The sequence below is a fragment of the Carassius auratus genome, chromosome 16 (genome assembly GCF_003368295.1).
Source record: "Carassius auratus strain Wakin chromosome 16, ASM336829v1, whole genome shotgun sequence".
Lineage (NCBI taxonomy): Eukaryota > Metazoa > Chordata > Actinopteri > Cypriniformes > Cyprinidae > Carassius > Carassius auratus.
The window spans coordinates 18,419,627-18,441,252 of NC_039258.1; the positions used below are offsets into that span (position 1 = coordinate 18,419,627).

The 21,626-nt window shown below is 40.8% G+C and overlaps 1 protein-coding gene across 1 annotated transcript; it reads right to left on the bottom strand.

Annotated features, from left to right (window-relative positions):
- Window positions 1-151: 151 nt before the first annotated feature.
- Window positions 152-21,502, bottom strand: LOC113116427 (uncharacterized). Its single transcript, XM_026284589.1, has 9 exons — window positions 21,260-21,502; window positions 12,863-12,915; window positions 11,345-11,365; window positions 10,955-11,227; window positions 7,409-7,705; window positions 6,165-6,452; window positions 5,893-6,071; window positions 5,361-5,462; window positions 152-5,238 (listed from the first exon to the last, which is right to left on the bottom strand). Exons 2-9 carry the CDS (start codon window positions 12,906-12,908, stop codon window positions 4,282-4,284), a joined length of 2,163 nt encoding a protein of 720 aa, XP_026140374.1. The 5' UTR covers window positions 12,909-12,915; window positions 21,260-21,502; the 3' UTR covers window positions 152-4,281.
- Between the last annotated feature and the right edge of the window lie 124 nt (window positions 21,503-21,626).

Consider the following 21,626-nt stretch of genomic DNA (forward strand, 5'->3'; position numbering starts at 1 on the left):
ACTGACTTTGAATGTGATTGACTACAAGGGCAGAAAGCCCTATCTTTTTAGTTTTTAGCAAATGTCTCACAGCCACAGGAGAACCATGTCAGAGTGCCTTCATAACTGCTGCGTCACAGGAGTGAGGGAAAAAAATACAACACACCTTGAAACATTTTAAAATCATTTATTATCATTTGTAGGCATGAAATAAAGGAAGTATCACTTTTACAAAATGTTTATGTGTTGTGTTTGTGCAAAAAGGGACTCATAAACTGTAGAGCATCACTCGGGTGGAATAAGGAGAGGAAAAGAGAGGCAGAAACCTCTCATGCATGCACCTGTGGTACACAACTGCACGTCCAGTTTACGCAAAACACACACAACACCACAGGATACTTGGGCTTCTCATACTCTATACATTCTCGCCGCTCATTTTCCTTACTCTTGAGAGATAATTCCACACCCACTGAATTCTGAGTTTTGATTAAAGGGAAGGGTTCATCCAAAAGTGAAAAGTGTTTTGTTTACTCACCCTCATGTTGTTTCAAACCTGTAAGACTTTCTTTCAGTTTCAATTTTTTTTCTCCATATTATGAAAGACAGTGGCAAAAATTAGTTTTAGTTTTTAATAATTTTCTCTTTTGGATGAACTCCCCCTTTAATGCCCTTTAGAATGTTTTCAGCCAATCAGGTCTTACCAATGGAATGGAAAGATATAGGGTGACACAAAGAATGCAACATTTTCAGTGACATCCACAGCAGGAATGTTTTACGCAAAGGAATTATCCAATCAGAGACTTGCAGAGCCGTGCGATACATGAAAATCTGAGTACTTTTAGACGTCTACACACTACCTCCTACATATGCATGACCACACTAGCACAGACGGACACTATGGAAGCATGCAATGACAGACTGGAATGACGATGCATCGTTACTTCAGTGTCTGAACTTTTTAAAGCGCTTTGAGCAAGGGAAAAGTGCTATATAAACTGATTTACTATTCCATTGGTGTAGCCTTGAGTGCCGACTAAATCAAAGTGACGTGTAACACAGCTATCTTGGCATCAAAACAGATAGCAGTCGGGTACCACTAGACAGAGTCCGTTCTGATAGAAATCTCGCACTGTGTACTCCCTTAAATTGAATCTGAATTTAATACTACTTAAAAAGGAACAGCAATTACCAGTCAGCCGGGGAGAAAAAGGACATGGCTAATTGCATTGAAATGACAGCTATCCAATGGAGTTTCTTTCTAAACACACTGACACACACAAACATACTCACATGCACTTGTACAAACACATACAGGCCTGATGTTGCCAATAATGAATAACATCTATAATCTCTCTTCATAAATACCAAATTGCACCCACATACATACTGTACAACACAAGCATCAACACACAAAATAGAAAAACAGACCGTAATCATGTCATGATACAAGAGTTATATCAGTGGCAGTGTCCTGAAGGGAAGCGGATATCTTAACCACGATAAGACACTGTGATGATTCAGGGAGTGATCAGAGGAATATTGATTTTGCCTGGAAACATGTGTAATGTGCATTACCGGGACGCACTTAAGAGTGAAATCATTTACTGGAGATGAATGTAAGAGGATGTGAAATCAAGCTCATGCTTAACTGCCAATGGGATTAACTGAAGGGAGCATAACAGTTACGCTACTCTAGGTTCATAGGTTTTGTACTGTATAAATCTTCTCCTGTCTGCCTGCCTGTGAATCATTGTGAGAAACTAAAGATTCTGGAACTTGAAGACCAAACTACAGAGCCTCACAATACAGGGGGTAACTTTAAAGGTAGCCTCAGTATTTTTTTCATTTTAGTTTTACTGCTAAATAAATTAATAACACTTCTGAAATATGTTTTAATATCCGCCCAAACAGCTGTGTTATTTTACATGGAGTGGGTCATCTCACAGGTGCCGCCGTGTTGAAATCACATGAATACCTGAATACTGTGTTATCTCTTTATCTCGAAGACACTCTTATTATTAGACACTTTCATTCATTATAAACTGATCACAGCTGACTGCAGAGCATTTCTACAATGGTATTGTTAACCTAAAACTATTGGTTTCACATTATTCTACCTCCACATCACTGGGTGTCAGTGAAGGTCCGAGACCAGTGTCTAATCGACCAGTGCAACACACAAAAATTACTGAGTGCATCTTTGACATCGCAAAATATGGTTCAGGTTTGCTCATAAGCCATTCCGAGTCAGATTTTTTTATGTGTATCACATTTTGTTGTGTCATGGATATATCATAATTTTACATTTTAATGCTACAGTGCTCCTATGGTTATGGCATCTAGGGTTTGTGATATTTACATAATGAGATATGACACTAAGACTATATGGGTTTCAAGTGACTTTTCCTTGCACTGATATTAAAACAGCTGTTAAAGGCTGAGAAAGAACAAGGCCATTTTCAGAGGTTTGTGGGAAAGGCATTGCCAAATATCTGAATGAGTTTTATAAACCTTTGATTGCATTTCAAACCTTGTGCTTTGCCAGAAATCGACTTCTTTATTTAATGTCAACATACATTGTAATGTTGTTTAATTAGTGGTTTAGTACTTTAGTCAGGCTTAAATGTGAGGTAGTGATCATCTTCAGTTAGACAATCTAACCACAAACCTCCGCTCTGTCAGATCTGCCCACACTTTAAGACGTTGTTACAAATATGGAGTTAGCTACCATCCCCACTACTCACTGTGATTTAACATCAGCTCCCACAGATAGTGTGGTAGGAGCGGGTTCCTGGTCTCATGCAACATTAACAGGCAGTGGTGTTCAGGTTCTACCGGAGGCACCAGGAATATATGTAAACTGATATGTGAGACTGTATTGTCTTACAACCATGACTATAAATCCAAAATTATTTGTGGAACATTGTAGCAACACAAACAATCTAGATCTTCTTACAAACCATGTCCACTTGCTCCTCAAGCAAATTTAACTAAAGAAGACATTCTGGGGTTACTTCTCTTCTAGCTCCACCTGCAATCACTGCATTTTCAACCCAAACGCACCTAATTTTTCAGTAATTTGTCGTTGTTGAGTAAATTTTTGATTATGGGATTAATTCATCAAATGTGTGCAATTGATAACTTTTTTTTACAATTTAGAAAGCCAATTCAGGTATTTGTATCGCAGTGGTGGAGAGATTCTGTCACGTGTCAGTAAAAGTACAGCATATTGCAGTAGTCTGCTGCAGCCTTCACAACTGAGCCCTCGTTCAATATTTTGTCGCATTTTCCACTTCACCTGATTTGCATAATTGCTTCTGTGAAGCACCAAAATGGTGCAAAGATCAATTCATTCCAATCACAATGCACCAGAAAGAGTTGACAGCCTCACTATTTAGATTAATCAGACACAGCTCACTCAAAGAAGCAAACCTGTTTACATATACTGTTGCCAAGATTACAGAAATGTTTAAACTATTTTTTTTACTTCAAGCAATATTTTTTTTTTGTTATTGACTGAACAGGAAATGTGCACGTGTCACACCTCTGGACAAGAACATCCATAGGTTGGATTGATAGAAGAAGATTCTCAAAAATGTCCTCCAGGCACAGAGTCACAGATTAGTCTATGAAGGATTTATTCTTTTTTTTGGTCAAATGGTATTTCTTCCTTCTGCTTTGCACTTCTGTAGTTTTCTCATTCGTCTCACTTGTCAAAATGACACGTTGAATTGCATGGGTCCAAGTGATACATGATTTTTCCACTTTTCAAGTCCTCTGACAGTATCAGTCAAGATATTTGGATCTCCAACTGGTCGAAATGGAGCAGAAATGATCTCATAAAGAATGAAAATGATTAATGTCCCATGTTCCTGTGTGCCTTTCCCCAAATTCAACCACAATAACTTGGATTACGGAACCGATAATATAATTTATTTTCTCAATATCTTCATGCAGTGATGTATCATTTCTGTGAAGGGAGATTTGTCTTTGTACACTTTCTTGGAATATCCCAGACAGCCTCCCTCATTCTGTATTAGATTAGCCAGAGGTGTAAGCTTGGAAATGATTCTTCTCTCGAACTCTGCTACAGGGTGATTACATATTAGTAAACTGAGTGGGTTTACAGTGGATCTTTCTATTGATGCATGTTAATGGTATTAAAAGTGAGACTCAAAAGACTGAGTAACCCACCCCCTTAGAAAGTCATTTAGCTCTTCTTTGTTGTTTAGTCTAGTGTCTGGATTGTCTGTGGTGGTTAATACACTAGGAGGAGGCAGGAACAGGGCTATGGTTTTAATCTCAGTTGGTGGCAGCTCCATCAGTGCTTGAAGGTGGTGCACTTTCGTTGGGGGCAGCCGAGTCTAGACCTCCACTGGAGATGAGCTCAGGAGTTTTAACTGAGCTTTTCCCAGTATCAGGGGTTTTGGGAGGGGTGATGCCCTTCACATCCAGCCCAGGAGATATGGGTGCACTTGGCTCTGACATGATGTCAGCCTTGGATTCAGGGGTACCATTTGTGGTTGGTTTTGAGTCGAGAATCTGTTGGACTGGTGGTTTAGACTGTGGAGTAGGTGAACTTGGTTTAGGCTCAGGAGAAACCACTTTAGGATCCGGAGTCTTGGGATCAGGTGTTGGGCTCGCAGCGGGTTTCTGTTCAGGGGTGCCAGCTTTCTCTGGAGTGGGTTCAGGAGAAGGTGAAACTGCTGGTTTGGCATCAGGAGTTGGTGTTACTGCTTTTGGAGGTTCAGGGGTTGGACTTGGAATTGGTTTAACTTCAGTTGTTGGTTTCGGTTCAGGTGTCACAGGGTGCTTGGGTTCTGGTGATGGGCTTAAGGTCGGTTTTGTTTCAGGTGGTGGTGAGATGGTCATTTTTGGTTCAGGTGTAGCGGCGGGTTTGGGTTCAGGTGTTGGTGTGACCGCAGGCTTGGGTTCAGGTTCAGGCGTTACTGGTGGTTTGGGTTCGGGAGAAGGTGGTGGAGGAGCAGTCGACTTGGCCACAGGTGCTGGTTTCAGATCAGTGGTTGGTGATGGTTTTGGAGGTGAGGGGGCTGTCTTTGACTCTGGAGCTTGACTGGGAACGGCTTTGACATCAGGGGCAGCAGAGGAACTCAAGACATCAGAATCTGCCATGGCAGCTGTTGGGGCATCAGTGTCACTGTCAAGGGGGAGCCCAGTGGTATTGAATCCCACTCCAGAGTCACTGGTCTCCATGTTCCTCTCTTGAAGACTTGGGTCTTTAGTAGATACCTCCAAACCCTGAGGAACATACTCAGAACTTAGTGTTCCTAGAGCATTTTCGCAACCTAATTTAGCATTTTATATGCAACAAATGCTTGGGGTTTAGGTATACAGATGTCTTTTAGCTTCCTGGTTCTCACCTTAATGCTGACCTCTGTGCTCTGTGATTTCTCAGTGATGTCTTCTTTCTGTGACAGGGCCGGGGCTTCCTCATTCTGATGGGTACATGCATCTTTGACAACCTGCAAAAAATATGAGCAAAGTGCTTAGTGTGTAAACCTTTTTTCGTGCTCCTTTCATGTTGGAGAAGACAAGAAATACAAATGTGAAGCATAAGACAAATGTTTGTACTTTACATTTCTTACATAATGACACTCCAGCATAAAGTAATTTAATATATTGTAACTTTTTTGACGCCATACAATATTCACAGAAATATCCCATTCCATTTTGGCTTTGACCATTTTCACCTTTCATACAAACACATAATAATAAAGATTGATAAATAAAAATGAAAACTCAAATGAGCCTTATTTGTTTGGAGATGCCACTTATTTTGAATCTTATATTTTGCATCTAATGCAATGACATTAGTATATTTCTAAGTCCAAATACAGTTTAAGGCCACTGAATATTTATTCATATTTTGGTGGTAAGACATGTGGTAAATACCTGTCTGAAGGCATCTCCCTCCACTTTGCCTGCATTCTGGGCTTTCTCCTCAATAGCTCTGGCCTTTGCTGCACGTTTGCGTATTTTCACCAAACATGACACCAAGCACACCAACAGCAGCAACACCAACAGCGCAACCAGAGAAATGATGACAATGTAGAGTTTCGGAAGCCTGTACGCTGAGAGAGAAAGATAGACATCATTAAGTCCAAAGCATGAAAGTTAAATGAACTATTCATTTCATTTCCCTTTGTCACATTGCATGTCCTCACGTATTATCTCCAGGTGGACATCAGACACCAGGAATCCCTGATGGTCAGTCACAGTGAAAACTCCAGCATCGCTGGCCCTCACATCCGTCAGAAGACACAAAGAATCCTCCAAAGACAGACGACCCTCAAGATCCACGTTAGGAGGCAGGCTGAGCTCTCCGTTATCCATAATCAAATACTTATGTTTATCTGACTGAGGGAAGTACAGAAGGCGAGCTAAAGAGCTATTCATGTGCAGGTCGATTTTTAGAGTGCCACCGGATGAAAGGGTCGCAAATATCTGATGTGCTGGTAGAAAGAAAGAAGGAAAGCTTTTATTAGAGCTGAGATGATGTCATGAGAGCTAAGAAAGAAGGAAAATAATCAGCAGGCAGGAGAAAGCATTAATATTTTAGAGAATAAATGCTGCAGGCAGAAAATGACAGACTCCATTCCATCTGTCTCTCTTCCTCTTTTTGTACTTCCCCTACTATCCTTTCTTCTGATGTTTTATAACGTACCAGAAGAGTTTTCCACTGACCGTACACTTTTACAAATAAAAGTTATTTATTGGCATCAGTGGTTCCAAGGAGAACTTTAAAAATCAATGAAAGCTTTTCATTGCACAAGAAGTTCTTTATAGAGGAAAATAATTATTGTTCTTTACCCTAAATATTCTCTACACTGGTTCTTTTCAGAACTGTTCACTGAAAGATTTTTTGGTGAACCCAAAATGGTTCTTGTATGGCCGACACTTTTAGAAGAGTGTATATTACATACAGACAACCTCCAGCTTTTTTTCTAACTTTGGCTCTCAGAATACCAGAAGTTTTTCTACGATGAACGCTAAACTGTTTATTTGAGCATTGACCCTGAAACATTTCTCCTACACTAGTGTCAAATGTCTCAAATCACTCTGCGTCCTCTTTCTCCTCATGAAATCAAATAATATTACCACAAATCAATACTTCCATTTATTTATAGACATGAAATGTGCGGGAAAATGTAAAGCTATTTGGTTAATAGTACAAAATAAATATCTCATCAGAATGATGAGATATTCGCAGCCTTTGTGTTTAATTTTAGATTATTTATTTTATTATCCTTCACATATTTTATTTCTCCTTCCAAATGTCCTCCAAAGCTAATCGTATAGTAATATTGTATCACAATTACAAATATTATTAAAATTATTGCTGTGCTTGTTTCGGTCAGAAGGTCAGGATTAGTGCGTTTTCCCCCTTTTCTCTTCTTCCCACTCTCACCTTTCACGTTCAGGCAGATCTTCTTCTGAACTTTCCCAATGGAATCACTAATAGTGTAACTGCCTTCATCAGCCCCTGTAACGGCACGCAAAGTGAACTTTTGAGGAGTGATCTCAGCGCGGTCCTGGTAATTCTCCTTGAGCGTTCCATCAGCATTCAGCAGTTCAACGGCTGGCAATGACGTCTGATTGGCCTCCACGGTGCTATTGCGAAAGCCCACACGCACCAGCTCCGAGATATTTTGCAGCAATACATGAAAATCTAAGCCGTAATTAATGATTTCCTCATTAGAGCAATCTGAAAAAATGAGAGAGAGGAAGGAGATGAACCCATGAGATAAATGAGATGTGGTACTTGCCCTGCATTTGAAAAGTACATTGTATGAATTATTAGATACTATGTACACTGAAATGCTATATACGTTGTCTGTACTCCCTATTAAATTTTTTTTTTACATTTGTCAGATGTAGATGCCAGACCTTCTTGACTGTGTCCAATAAAATCAATACAGCGTCATGTTTTGACACCTTCCAATGAATTGTCATTCAAAACAACTTTTAATTATGAGGCGCCGTGTAGGCTCACAGGCTTGAAGACTTCGCTTATCAATACATCCATAAAACACGTGCATATACACCTATAAATTACTCACATCACTAACATGAAATCGATAAAAAATAAAAATATAAAATGTGTTCCCAACTAAGTCCCAGTCCCACTAGTGAGCTTAGGCATTTTAAGAATTAAGGTATAGATCAACTAACACGGTCAATATAAAAGTGTTTAAGCTACTTGCACATTTTTCCGAATTGGAATATTATAGATTTCATAATATAGTGAGTATGTTTTCAAATATTTTGAATAAAACAGGAAAAATAAAATAAAAGCAATCTATGTGTCATACAGAGGCTGTGTTGTGTCACAAGACAAGCATGAGGCGTCGCCATGGAAACAATAAGGCGGTACATTCTAAAATAACGGTCGCCTAAAGAAACTCACGCTGGGGCTCAGCTAGAATATTTTAAACTTTTGCGAAAGGGTTTTATTTCTGAAAATGGCTAAGCTCAAGTGGGACTGGGACTTACCGTATTTTCCGGACTATAAGTCGCACATTTTTTCATAGTTTGGCTGGTCCTGCGACTTATAGTCAGGTGCAACTTATTTATCAAAATTATTTTGACATGAACCAAGAGAAATGAACTAAGATAAATGAACAAAGAGAAAACATTACCGTCTAATGCTGCTCAGTGCTCTTGTAGTCTACACTGAAACATAGAGCGCCCTCTTGCTGCGGTAATGTTTTCTTTTGGTTCTTGGTTCTAAATAAATGCGACTTATAGTCCGGTGCGACTTATATATGTTTTTTTCCTCATCATGATGTATTTTTGGACTGATGCAACTTGAGGTGCGACTTATTGTCCGAAAAATAAGGTAGTTGAGAACACATTTTATATTTTTTAACTAGGCAGGACATTTTACTCTCTCTTTCTCTTTGTAATTTGTAAAGCTTTTTGGAAGGTATTTCATGAAGATTGCATAGAAGTTAAATTCTCACCTTTTTCTAGATCAAAACAGCCAATTAACCTACTGCTGGCGAGTGTGATATCATGGTCCATGAACTCGCTGGTGTTCCGAAATGTTCAGTGTCTGAGATATTTGGTGTCATTGAGAATAAAGAACTATATATAAAGACTCTATGCAGTAAAAACTATTTAACTTTTTTTCTCCTTAAAAAAGGTTTCACATGGAAGTGCATGACAGCCTACAGTTGATGTGGAGAATCTGTTCGTTTTAATGAATGTATATGTTACAAATCAGCAGAGTTTGATACTTGCACTTCTGCCTGTTATTTTTTTCCTAGTTTGCAGAAGCTCTTCTAATGGGGGAGACTTACATTTTCTCAAGTTATATATGAGCCACTATTGCACACATACATGAAGTCAGACATGGGTAAACATTATCAGAATTAACTTTTGGTTTTTTATCTGATGCAGGGGATGCACCACCATACAGTATATGATTAAAGACAAAAAAAAAAAGTGTATAAAGACATTTTACAACCTTTTTATAACTATATAGTACATTTTATCTACTAAATGTATCATTTTGGGCCAAAAATAAATAAATAAATAAATAAATTAGAGAGATTAAGAATATTTATATTCCAGTTCATGTGTGTATTAAAAAAAAAAAAAAACCTTCAGCTTTCGCTTTGTTATTAAAACTTTTTTTTTAATGATTGAGCAAACAATAAGGAATGACACAGATCCCTGTCCATGATTGCAAATGCGTTTACTTCCGTTCACACTTAAACGACTTCCTTTTACACTGAAAATTCACGCACATCCACATATGAAAGCACTTGCACACATATATATATATATATATATATATATATATATATATATATATACTGTATGTGTGTGTGTGTATGTGTCTGTGTGTGTACACAAATAATGCATATGTTTTTCTTATCTGAACTGTATACGTTAGTAAATGTTATTTTTTATGTATGAGCGAGTGTTTTATGACGCACGGATCCAGTTTATATGTATGTGCGAGTATGTGCAGATGTGTTTGTATGCAGCGAGTTTATATGTATGTGTGAGTGTTTAATAGGTGTATATGCACGAATTAAGTTTATATGTATGTGCAAGTGTTTGTAGGTGTATGAACGCGTCAAGTTTATATCTATACGCAAGTTATTCACAAGTGTGTATGCATACATTGCTAACATTATATGTATTGGTATCAATTTCATATTAGTGTTCACGTGTATTTTATACATGAATTTTTGAACATCCAGTAGTATGCGTGTATATGTGAGTAATTTATAGGTTTATATGCACGTGTTTTATGTATGTATTGATAAGCGAAGTTTGATTTAAATCCTACACGGTGCCTCATATTTAATTATTAAATTAAAACCCCACATCTTTCGCATACTTCTACAGTATTATTAGAAGTATATAATTAAATTCCATTTTTCACATTTTTGTTAGATGGTCAAGTAGATCCATCAAACTAGTTTTTGTGAGAAACTGTCAAATTAAAATATTCTTTAAATTATGGCAGATATACATTTAGCAGAAACTACAAACCAGCATATAATGAATGACAGCTTTGCTATATTCTTTTTCATTTAATCAATTTGATCTGTTTAATTTTAATGTTGAATGACATTGAAACCCCATAGAAAATAAACAGAAAATAAAACACAAGCTCAGTTTGACTTTACTAAGCACTTCCTTTATCTGACTAATTGTTGAAGGGAAAAAGGCCAAGTGTCAGTAAGCACAGCTGATAATGGAAGAAACAGATAGTTGGGTAGAGAGAAAGAAGGATCTTTAGGTAGAGAAGAACGGAAGGCAACCAGTGTGGCTTGACAGAGCTACAATTACTGCAGCAGGTCATTAAACCTCCCTTACTGTTCACCACATGACTTTCTATAATAATGGAAGTCACTCAGAGCTATTCTAGTGCGTATGTGTGCCCATGCAATCCAGTGTACAAGATGCTGTACAAAATGTGCAAATTATGCAGTACCTCTAACATAGAGTGTGATGCGTGTAACGTCCTCTGGATTTTGGTTAGATGTGATGGTGTAGACTCCTTCATCACTTTCTCCAACATTCTCCAGGATCAGGTGGCTCGAAGCAGAGTTGAGTTTGGCACGGGGATCCACCACCTTTCCAGAAATCATCAGAGTCTTCTCATGACCTTGGACAACCGAAGACCTGAACGTCACGTCAGCTCCATCGGCTGGCACAAGGATGGAGAAATCTTCCCTAGAAAACAGAGTCCGCGAATTCTCTTGGGCTACAAAAAACACAAAGATATATACATATATATATATTTATTCACACTGTTGAAACTGCTTCTTTTTGTTCTTAACAAAAAACAAATATTCAAAAGTGACTTGTGTTTATGTTTTACCTTTCAGAGTTGCAGAGAATGCTAAAAATCCAAAAAGAAAAGCACCAATGTTTAGATTAACACCCATTCATTAACAGCATAATGTGACATCAGCTAGTCAAATCATATGGAAACTGACCATGTCCTTAAACTTTATGCAATATTTGCATATTAATTATTACTACATTTACATTCATTCAATTTTACTATTTTATTTTTTTATTTGAAAGGGACATTGCTCATTTATCATCAATCAAAATACAGTAAATAAGCCAAAGTTAGCCCAACAGGCTAATTTTTATCTTTTGCCCCGGATTTAACAAGACACATTAGTTAAATTAATTTAGAAATCAATTATGAAAATTAACCACTGCTATTGACACCATTTCATATTGACAGTAAAGGACCCTTAATATTTATATTTAGCAGATGCTTTTATCCAAAGCAACTTACAGTGCATTGAGTCTACATTTATGTGTTTACCAGTATGTGTGCACCCTGGGAATTGAACCCACAACCTTCTGTGCTACAAACACAATGCTCTACCACTGAGCCACAGGAATGCTAATGCAAGAATTAATATTTAATAATAGTGAACAAATTCCATTTGGTAAAGGTACAAAAATGAACTTTTTCTATTTGGAAATATGACCACACATTTCAGCTCTGAGTTTTGGATTGAAATTCAAATCTACATGTTATGAAAAGAGCTTTGCTTCAGAAAAAGAAGTATGACTAATATACTCATTAAAGATGGCACTTTTAATACCCCGATCATACTGAGTAAGATATTCATTACATAACTAAAAGCTTTGTAGATATGGTATAAACCAGTGGTTTTCAACCTGTGCGCCGTGGTCCCCTAGTGGGTCGCGATGGTATTGCCGGTGGTATTGCCGCCAATTACTCTTAAAAGAAATAATAATATTGTTCATATATAAACATAATAACATAATTTCATATATAATTAAATTAGAAAAAATAAATATTAAACTGTAACTATGCTTCCACTATTCAAGCTCACTGATTGGTTTAAGAATAAACTCCCAATTTATCTTAGATATTTTTGCTGCTTATGCTACAGAACAACAGCAGTTGTGCCAAGCGGTGCCAGCCTGAGTTATTTTTTTTTTCATTGCCAGTTCATTTGATAAAGACAGTTAATAATCTATCTTCTAATTACTAAGTTATTAACCAAACAATAGCGGGGTCAGTTAATTTTCGTGCAGTGGGCCGCGCAAACATATGTGTTAGGTTGTGTGGGCCGTGAGTTAAAAAAGGTTGGGAACCACTGGTATATACCATAGTCCCTGCATGTGGCTGAATTCAGTACTCCCGTGCCATTTGAGGGAACATTACAGCACTAACACTTAGAGATGATGAATTGTGCATCAGTGCTATAATAAAAAAAATCTACAACAGCTATTAACATGTCAGAGCCACTGACCTTAACATCTCAGTAAAAAAAAACAACACTTATGTAATGTTAATAATGATATACATCAAGCACTGAACGGATTCACAAGGAATCTTTCTTACCTGAATAAAACAGCACGCTTAAGATGAGCAACCTTAGATTCTGCATACTGGCTCTGAAAACATTTACACATGGAAATGCATTTACATTCAAATAGCATTTAAATGATAAACACTGACATTGTGAATGTGTAAGTTTCACTGGTGTGTTGCTAAAGTTTTCTCGCATTCCAGACAAAAAGAATAAAACCGATAGCAATGGCGGATGGACACAAAACGATTGCTTTGATGTGGAGCAGTGAATAGGGTATAACAATTTACTTTATGTTAATGCTAGACAGATGTCAATGGCTCTGTTTTTCAGCTTTTATGGCTGATGTGTAAGCTCTGGCTTAGATCATCTGGCCATGGATCTAAAAGAGCTCTGTTGACAAATGAGCCTCTTTAAAGAGCTATTTGGACTTGTCAGTAATAGTGGGTTTATTGGCTTGTCTTGTGCATTGCACAATCAACATTGATCTGGATTCTCAGAGGGATCTGTAATAAATAATAAGCAACAGTTTTGTTTCAGTTATTTTATTATTCAGATTCCCAGTTAAGATATCTCAGAAATAAATGTCATCATAAATTATATAGAGTTGTCTGTAATGGAATGAGAAGCATATGACATCAACTGGGTGGATCATTATCTTCATAAACAGAAAGAGAGTTTATGACGAAGACATAAAACATTTGAGAGAAAATGAAATCCGACTGTTTGTCTGTTAGTCTGGGTTTGTCACGAGTACGAACCCCGTGAGTCCCTCCAGAGGCCAGCAGAGGGCACCATCGCCCGAATACTGACACCTACAGGCATCCAAACACTCACTTACACTGATACGCACTACATTACCCAACAGCCCCGTACCTTGGACTGATCACCGGCCAGGTGTTCCATATCAGAGACTGCCATATAAGCCAGACCTTGGCGTCACCTCATTGCGAAGTCTTGTTTCTGCCACGGCTAACATTTCTGAGCGTTATACCCTGTCTTGCTATCCCAGTTGCCAACCCTTGATGATTATCGATCCTAGAACCTTTGCTGCCTACCTTTGAACCCAGATTGTAATACGGACTGTGATACTTGCTGGTTACCCCGACCCACTGCTTGGTATTGACTACGATTCTGATATCTCTACTATACTGTGTTTGCTGATCCTGACCCTTCGCCTGTACGACTACGAGTGTTCTAATAAAAGCTTGCAAATGGATCCCATGTCGAGTCAGTCATCATTACAGAAGACTTCGCCAGGACAAGATCCAGCAGCCCATGAACATCTCTGCACCAACCTGGCAGCTCAGGCAAGTCAGATCGCTGCTAATCAGCAACAGTTAAATCATCTTACCGCCGTCACGGAGGAATTGGTGAAGGCTATTCAGAATCTCCATAGTCCTGTTGTCACGACACCCGCGCCACAAGCGGCCGCCATTGCACATGCGGTTCCCACGCCCTCTCAGATTAACCCACGACTGGCTTTTCCTGAGAGATTCGACGGTGACCCTAACAAATGTAAAGGCTTCTTACTACAATGTTCGCTGTTTGTGGAACAACAACCCATGCTCTATTCCACTAACAACAGTAAGGTTGCCTTTGTTTGCTCGTTGTTAACCGGAAGGGCTCTTGACTGGATTACCGCTGTATGGCGCACGGATGGATCATCCTTCTCCTCCTTCAATGATTTCCTCACACGCTTCCGTGAGGTTTTCGATCATCCCAAGGAGGGAAAGAGTGCTGGCGAACGCTTGCTAGAGCTCTCTCAGGGGAGATCTTCAGCTGCTGAGTATGCTATGAACTTCCGCACATTGGCAGCACAAACGACCTGGGTGAGTGACACCTTAAAAGTTCTGTTTCGAAAGGGTTTAAGTCATGAATTACAAACTGAACTAGCATGTCGAGATGAGGGGAGAAGTTTGAACGATTTCATCGAGTTGACGATAGCAATTGACAATCTGCAGCGTTCACGTAAACCTCGATCTCATGTCAGTACTGTCATTAAAGCAGCTCAGTCTGTCGAGGACTCTGAACCCATGCAAGTTAATACCTATCATCTCTCATCTGAGGAGAAGAATCGCCGCTTGGCAAATCGTCTATGTCTGTATTGCGGATCCCCTGGTCATCAACGAGTCAACTGTCCTTCACGTCCTTCATCTGTCTCATCCAAATTGGTGAGTGAATCCTTACACTCTCTCCATCCAGTCAACAGTGTGTTTGTACCCCTGAAGCTGACCATTAACAACGTTCAAGTGACCACATTCGCTTTACTGGACTCTGGAGCGGCTGGGAATTTCATGTCAGCTGAGTTTGCAAGAACAAACAACGTATCATTAATACCCTGTGCTAACTCTCTGTCTGTAGCTACCATAGATGGTCGTCCACTGGGAACTGGTATCATCACTCACCTTACACAAAGTCTATCCGTCACAGCCGGTTTACTGCACCAGGAGGTCATTCAGTTCTACGTTCTGCCCACGTCTAATACACCCATAATTCTGGGACTACCATGGCTGAGACTGCACGATCCGCTAGTATCATGGAGGGAAGGTCAGATATTAAAGTGGAGTACTAAATGTCAAACAAAATGCCTGTCTACCGTTTCTCCTCTTCCAGTGCGCTCGTTGGCGATTAACAAGGAGTCATTCGAGGTTCCCAACCTACCAGCGGAATATCACGACCTCAAGGCAGCTTTCAGCAAAACCCAAGCAAACACCTTACCACCTCATCGACCCCATGACTGTGCTGTTGATCTTCTACCAGGTCACAATCCACCCAAGGGTCGTGTGTTCCCACTGTCACTCCCAGAAACCGAAGCCATGACTAAATACATCAAGGAGGAGTTGGAGAAAGGCTTCATACGTCCTTCCACTTCCCCTGCATCCGCTGGTTTCTTCTTCGTCAAAAAGAAGGACGGCAGTTTAAGACCCTGCATTGATTACCGTGGTCTCAACGAGATCACGGTGAAGTACCGTTATCCCCTTCCTCTGGTTCCAGCTGCATTAGAACAACTTCGCACAGCTCAATACTACACCAAGCTTGACTTACGCTGTGCCTACAACCTGATTCGCATCAGAGAGGGTGACGAGTGGAAGACGGCCTTTTCTACAACCAACGGTCACTATGAATACCGGGTTATGCCGTTTGGACTGGTCAATAGTCCGTCCATCTTCCAGGCGTTCATTAATGATGTCTTCAGGGACATGCTGAACAAGTTTGTTGTGGTCTACATTGACGATATTCTCATCTACTCCAACACCCTACAGGATCATATTCAACACGTCAGAACTGTGCTACAGCGCCTCATCGAACATCAACTGTACGCCAAAGCCGAGAAATGTGAGTTTCACACCACATCCACTACCTTCCTGGGTTATGTCATCAGTCCGGGGGGAGTTGCTATGGACGACAGTAAGGTCTCTGCTGTACTCAGGTGGCCAGAGCCTCAGACTCTCAAGGAGCTACAACGGTTCCTGGGATTCGCCAACTTCTACAGACGCTTTATCAGAAATTTCAGTACAGTCGTCAGTCCTCTCACTTCCATGATCAAAAGAGGTATCCATCGTCTCACCTGGGCCGAAGCCTCCCGTCAAGCCTTTAAGGAATTAAAGGAACGCTTTGTCACCGCTCCTATCCTGCATCACCCTGACCCCTCTCTTCCCTTCTTAGTCGAAGTTGACGCTTCCAATACTGGCATTGGGGCCGTTCTCTCACAACGACCAGGCCCTCAGGAGAGACTTCATCCCTGTGCTTTCTACTCACGCAAGCTCAACCCAGCGGAGAGGAATTATGATGTGGGTGATAGAGAACTGTTAGCCATGAAGGCAGCGTTTGAAGAGTGGAGACATTGGCTCGAAGGGGCTATTCATCCTTTCACCGTCTTTACTGATCATAAAAATCTGGAATACCTACGCTCCGCCAAGAGACTCAACCCACGCCAAGCCAGATGGTCCTTGTTCTTCTCCCGGTTCCAGTTCAATGTCACTTATCGCCCAGGTTCCAAGAATACTAAAGCCGATGCTTTGTCACGTATCCATGATGACGACCCTTCCATCTCAGTCCCCGAACGCATATTGCCCTTCCATGTGGTGGTTGCTCCCATCCAGTGGGATATCATGACTCTTATTGAACAACACAATTCACAAGAAGCACCACCAGCCGCCTGTCCACCGGATAAAACCTACGTACCTGCCCCTCACCGTGATCAGGTCCTGAGTCATATTCACTGTCTTCCTGCCTCCGGTCACCCCGGCATCACAGCCACACTCCATCTCCTCAAGAACCGCTTCTGGTGGGAGACCATTAACCCCGACACCATTAAATTCATTCAGAACTGTCAGACGTGTAACATGCACAAAACCCCTCGTCAACTGCCAGCTGGACTCCTTCAACCTCTTCCTATCCCTCAACGACCCTGGTCACACCTTGCCATAGACTTCATCACAGACTTACCCCTATCCCAGGGTAACACGGTCATACTCACGATCATCGATCGATTCTCCAAGGCTTGTCGCCTCATACCTCTACCCAAACTCCCTACTGCTCTTCAGACCGCCGAACTCCTGTGTAATTGGGTGTTCAGGTTTTACGGCATACCTGACGACATCGTTTCGGATAGAGGTCCTCAGTTCACCTCTCGTTTATGGAAGGATTTCTTTCAAGCCCTAGGGGTCAACGTAAGTCTCACGTCTGGCTATCACCCCGAAGCCAATGGTCAAGTGGAACGCCTCAACCAGGAGCTCACTCGGTTCCTTCGCTCCTACTGCAGCTCCCATCAAGAGGACTGGTCTCGTTTTCTCCTATGGGCCGAATATGCTCAGAATTCCCTGATCAAGCCTTCCACTGGAATCACCCCCTTCAAATGCGTTCTAGGGTACCAACCACCCATGTTCCCCTGGTCAGGTGAACCCACCAATGTTCCCGCTGTTACTGATTGGCTTCAACGAAGCGAGGACACATGGAATCAGGCCCATGTACATCTTCAACAAGCTGTACGGCGCCTGAAGGAACAGGCCGACCGTCGTCGACGCCCTGGACACACCTACCAACCGGGTCAATGGGTCTGGCTGTCCACCAGAGACCTTCGGATGAGATTGCCATGCCGAAAGCTAAGTCCTAGGTACGTGGGTCCATTCAAAATCACACAACAAATCACTCCTGTGTCATTCCGCCTTGCTTTGCCTGACACATATCGTATTTCTCCCACTTTCCACATGTCACTGCTCAAGCCCGCTGCTGCCCCTGAGGAGGAGGGTGAGGGGAGGTCCCGTGAGCAGAGTCCCCAACCGGTTCAGGTGGAGAGCGAGGAGACCTATCAGGTGCGAGAGCTGCTTGATTCAAGACGTCGGGGACGAGTTCTCCAATACTTGGTTGACTGGGAGGGGTACGGTCCAGAGGAACATTCCTGGGTCAATGCCGAGGACATTCTTGACCCCAACTTAACCACGGATTTCCACAGAGAACATCCAGAGAAACCGGCCCCTCGACCTCGAGGAAGACCCCGACGTCGCCCTCCACCTCACGCCAGGAGGCGTTCGCAGGGAGGGGGCTCTGTCACGAGTACGAACCCCGTGAGTCCCTCCAGAGGCCAGCAGAGGGCACCATCGCCCGAATACTGACACCTACAGGCATCCAAACACTCACTTACACTGATACGCACTACATTACCCAACAGCCCCGTACCTTGGACTGATCACCGGCCAGGTGTTCCATATCAGAGACTGCCATATAAGCCAGACCTTGGCGTCACCTCATTGCGAAGTCTTGTTTCTGCCACGGCTAACATTTCTGAGCGTTATACCCTGTCTTGCTATCCCAGTTGCCAACCCTTGATGATTATCGATCCTAGAACCTTTGCTGCCTACCTTTGAACCCAGATTGTAATACGGACTGTGATACTTGCTGGTTACCCCGACCCACTGCTTGGTATTGACTACGATTCTGATATCTCTACTATACTGTGTTTGCTGATCCTGACCCTTCGCCTGTACGACTACGAGTGTTCTAATAAAAGCTTGCAAATGGATCCCATGTCGAGTCAGTCATCATTACAGGGTTGTTCAACAAAAAGTCTCTCTGATGTTTAAAACTACATGGTGTTTTAATTTGGCAGATCTTCCAGAGCAGATTTCATGTGGGCTTAGTCATAACTTCCATTATTTACTATTTTTTATTGGGTTTTGAAAAAACAACAACATTTAGCCAATTAACCATTTTTGAGTAAAAGATTGAATAAATATATTCCCTATAGAAATGAAAATATATTATTACTTTTTTATTTACATTTACTTAACTGGAAATTTCCCCCAAAAAATGTGACTTATTTTTTTTTTAATAATAAAAAGATTTCCTAAAATATTTTCAATTTTTTTTTTCTGTGACAACACTTATGTTGATAATGAAGATACAGAAACCCTTTTGAGGTACAAATTATAATTTGTGCTAAACTTACACTTAACCTAATAGGCTGTATAAATTGATTATAGGTGGTATAATGGTAAGTGTGATGTATGGTAATCTGCAGTGTGGAAATATTAGAACAAACACATTAATTCACAGTCTGAAAGAAGCCAACACTTCAAACATAATGACATAGAAAGAATCCTAAGAAAACCTTTGCCAGGCAGGGTTGCCAGATTTTCTAGACAAAAATCCTTCCCAATCTCATTTCAAGGGGGGTCCCTGTTAAAAGTACATGTTTTTGGCAGGGTCCCCCTAGTAAAATTCACATTCCAGGGGCTAAATATCACGTTATTGAGGTTGCTTCAACCAACAGACATGAAAAACAACCCACAGCAACAGTGTTAAAGTAGCCCAATTTGGCAACACTGTTGCCAGGCCAGACATATTAGAGAGCGAAGAAAGCATCCAGAGCAGCAGACATGCATTTAGGCCATTCAGTTTTTTCACAACAGACTTCTGCCCAGACGCTCAACTATTGCCTTTTTATTCCCATTCAGTTGCAAAAAAAAAATTATTATTTTTAAAATAATAATTTAGAAACCCAGCAAATTAGCATCTCTCTCTCTCAGACAATAAAACGCATGTGCTGATGTGTAAATGCATCAGCACTATTTTAGTTTAATATGGACAAAGTGCCATCTGGTCCACTTACATGCTTTCACTCTCTCTCTTTCTCTCAGTATGACACCTCTTACAGCAAGATCACAGTTCCTCTCCTATAAGACGCAGCATGCATAAAACATGGGCAACATGAAGGTAGAAATGCAGATCGGGCGACAGGATGCTCACATACAAAGTGCTTTTCTCCTGTGCACAATACAAAAGATGAATAGGAGTTCAAATCAACCTGCTGAAGATATATGACCTGCAATATTACATATTGGTATATTATGCCAGAAGCAAGCTGTGTAAACCAGGGAAATAAAAAGAGATGAATGGGAGCTCGGGGAAATCAACCTCAACCTTTGGAAAGGTGCTGTACCAAATTCATACATGGTTATTGATGTTGGAAGCAGTTCATCTCCTAAGAGACTAGGATGGGGCATCTGGAAATTACTTCCACATCATTCCATTCAGACCTAATTGACTACACTATCTCCTGGATCATAATCTATTTTAAAGCCTTGAATTAGATCAGTTCGAGGCTATACTTTAGTTAAAAGGGTCTGATATATGAAAGGCGATGAGATCATGGTTGTGTCTCACTACATATTGAGCTGACTACCTAGGCTCCATTTTTAGGCGTCATTATGGTTGAGAATATGGCGTATAGTTCAGCATCTGAATGGGTTTTGAGACACAGTCCGTATGTGTTAGAAGCGGTGGGGGCGGAAGCTCACATCTCCCCCTCTATCCCTGACGAAAACCTTGTGTTACGATCTTTTTCCCCTCCCAATCATAAAACTATTTGCCAGTCAAACAAATTTTCTGTCGGTCACAAGCTGGGAAAGATCGCCTACACATGTAGGGGTTATGATGGTGCACAGACGACCAAATGATCCAGACCAGTTGAGCCGCAGTGCCGGCAAAATTAGCTGTGCACTCCCTGAAAATATCAAATCTAGCCCAATTCATTATGTTATTATTGAAATTATAGTTATAGCTTTTCTTGATAAATATTTATATAATTATATTTTTCCTCTCATCGTTAATTTTCCTGTAATTTAATGTCAAAGCGTATTTTAATAGCAACATTTTATGTTAATGCAGGATTCTAACGGGGCATTTAATGTGATGCTATGCAGAAACGAGCGCAAATCAATTCCTCAACAAGCCGAAATGCTCTTCCAAATGACCAAATTATGCATCTTACACTTGATTTTATTCGCGTTCCAACAGCAACTTTATCAAATCGGAAAAGTACCAGACGAAGCAGAAACTGCAGAATTTAACCCTTCAATTCCTGCAAGCAAAAGCCAGATGCCCATTTATGACATCTCTGCCGCAAAAATGACATTCTCCCTTACCGTGTTCACCGCTCGCCTCCAATAGCCTCCTCAGCTGACAGTCTGCAATAGGAGGAAATCCCGTTATTCGTTCCTTTTTAGCTTGCTATCTATCTCGAAGATCACTTAAGGACTAAGAAGCACCTCAGGAATCTGTCTGCTATCTTGCGGCGTCTCGAGTGCGGTCGGTAAAGCCCGGCGCTTCAACCCCTTATGGGCGTGTCAGCGGATCTGAACACACACAGCCAACCTTCGCAGAACCGACGTGAAGGTCTTTAAGGTGTTCTTCAGATCGATTCATCACTGAGACCAACGCCCTTGTGAATATAAATGGGGCACTAGACCATTTTACCTTTTTTATCTTACATTTTTCATGTACAGTTTTTGA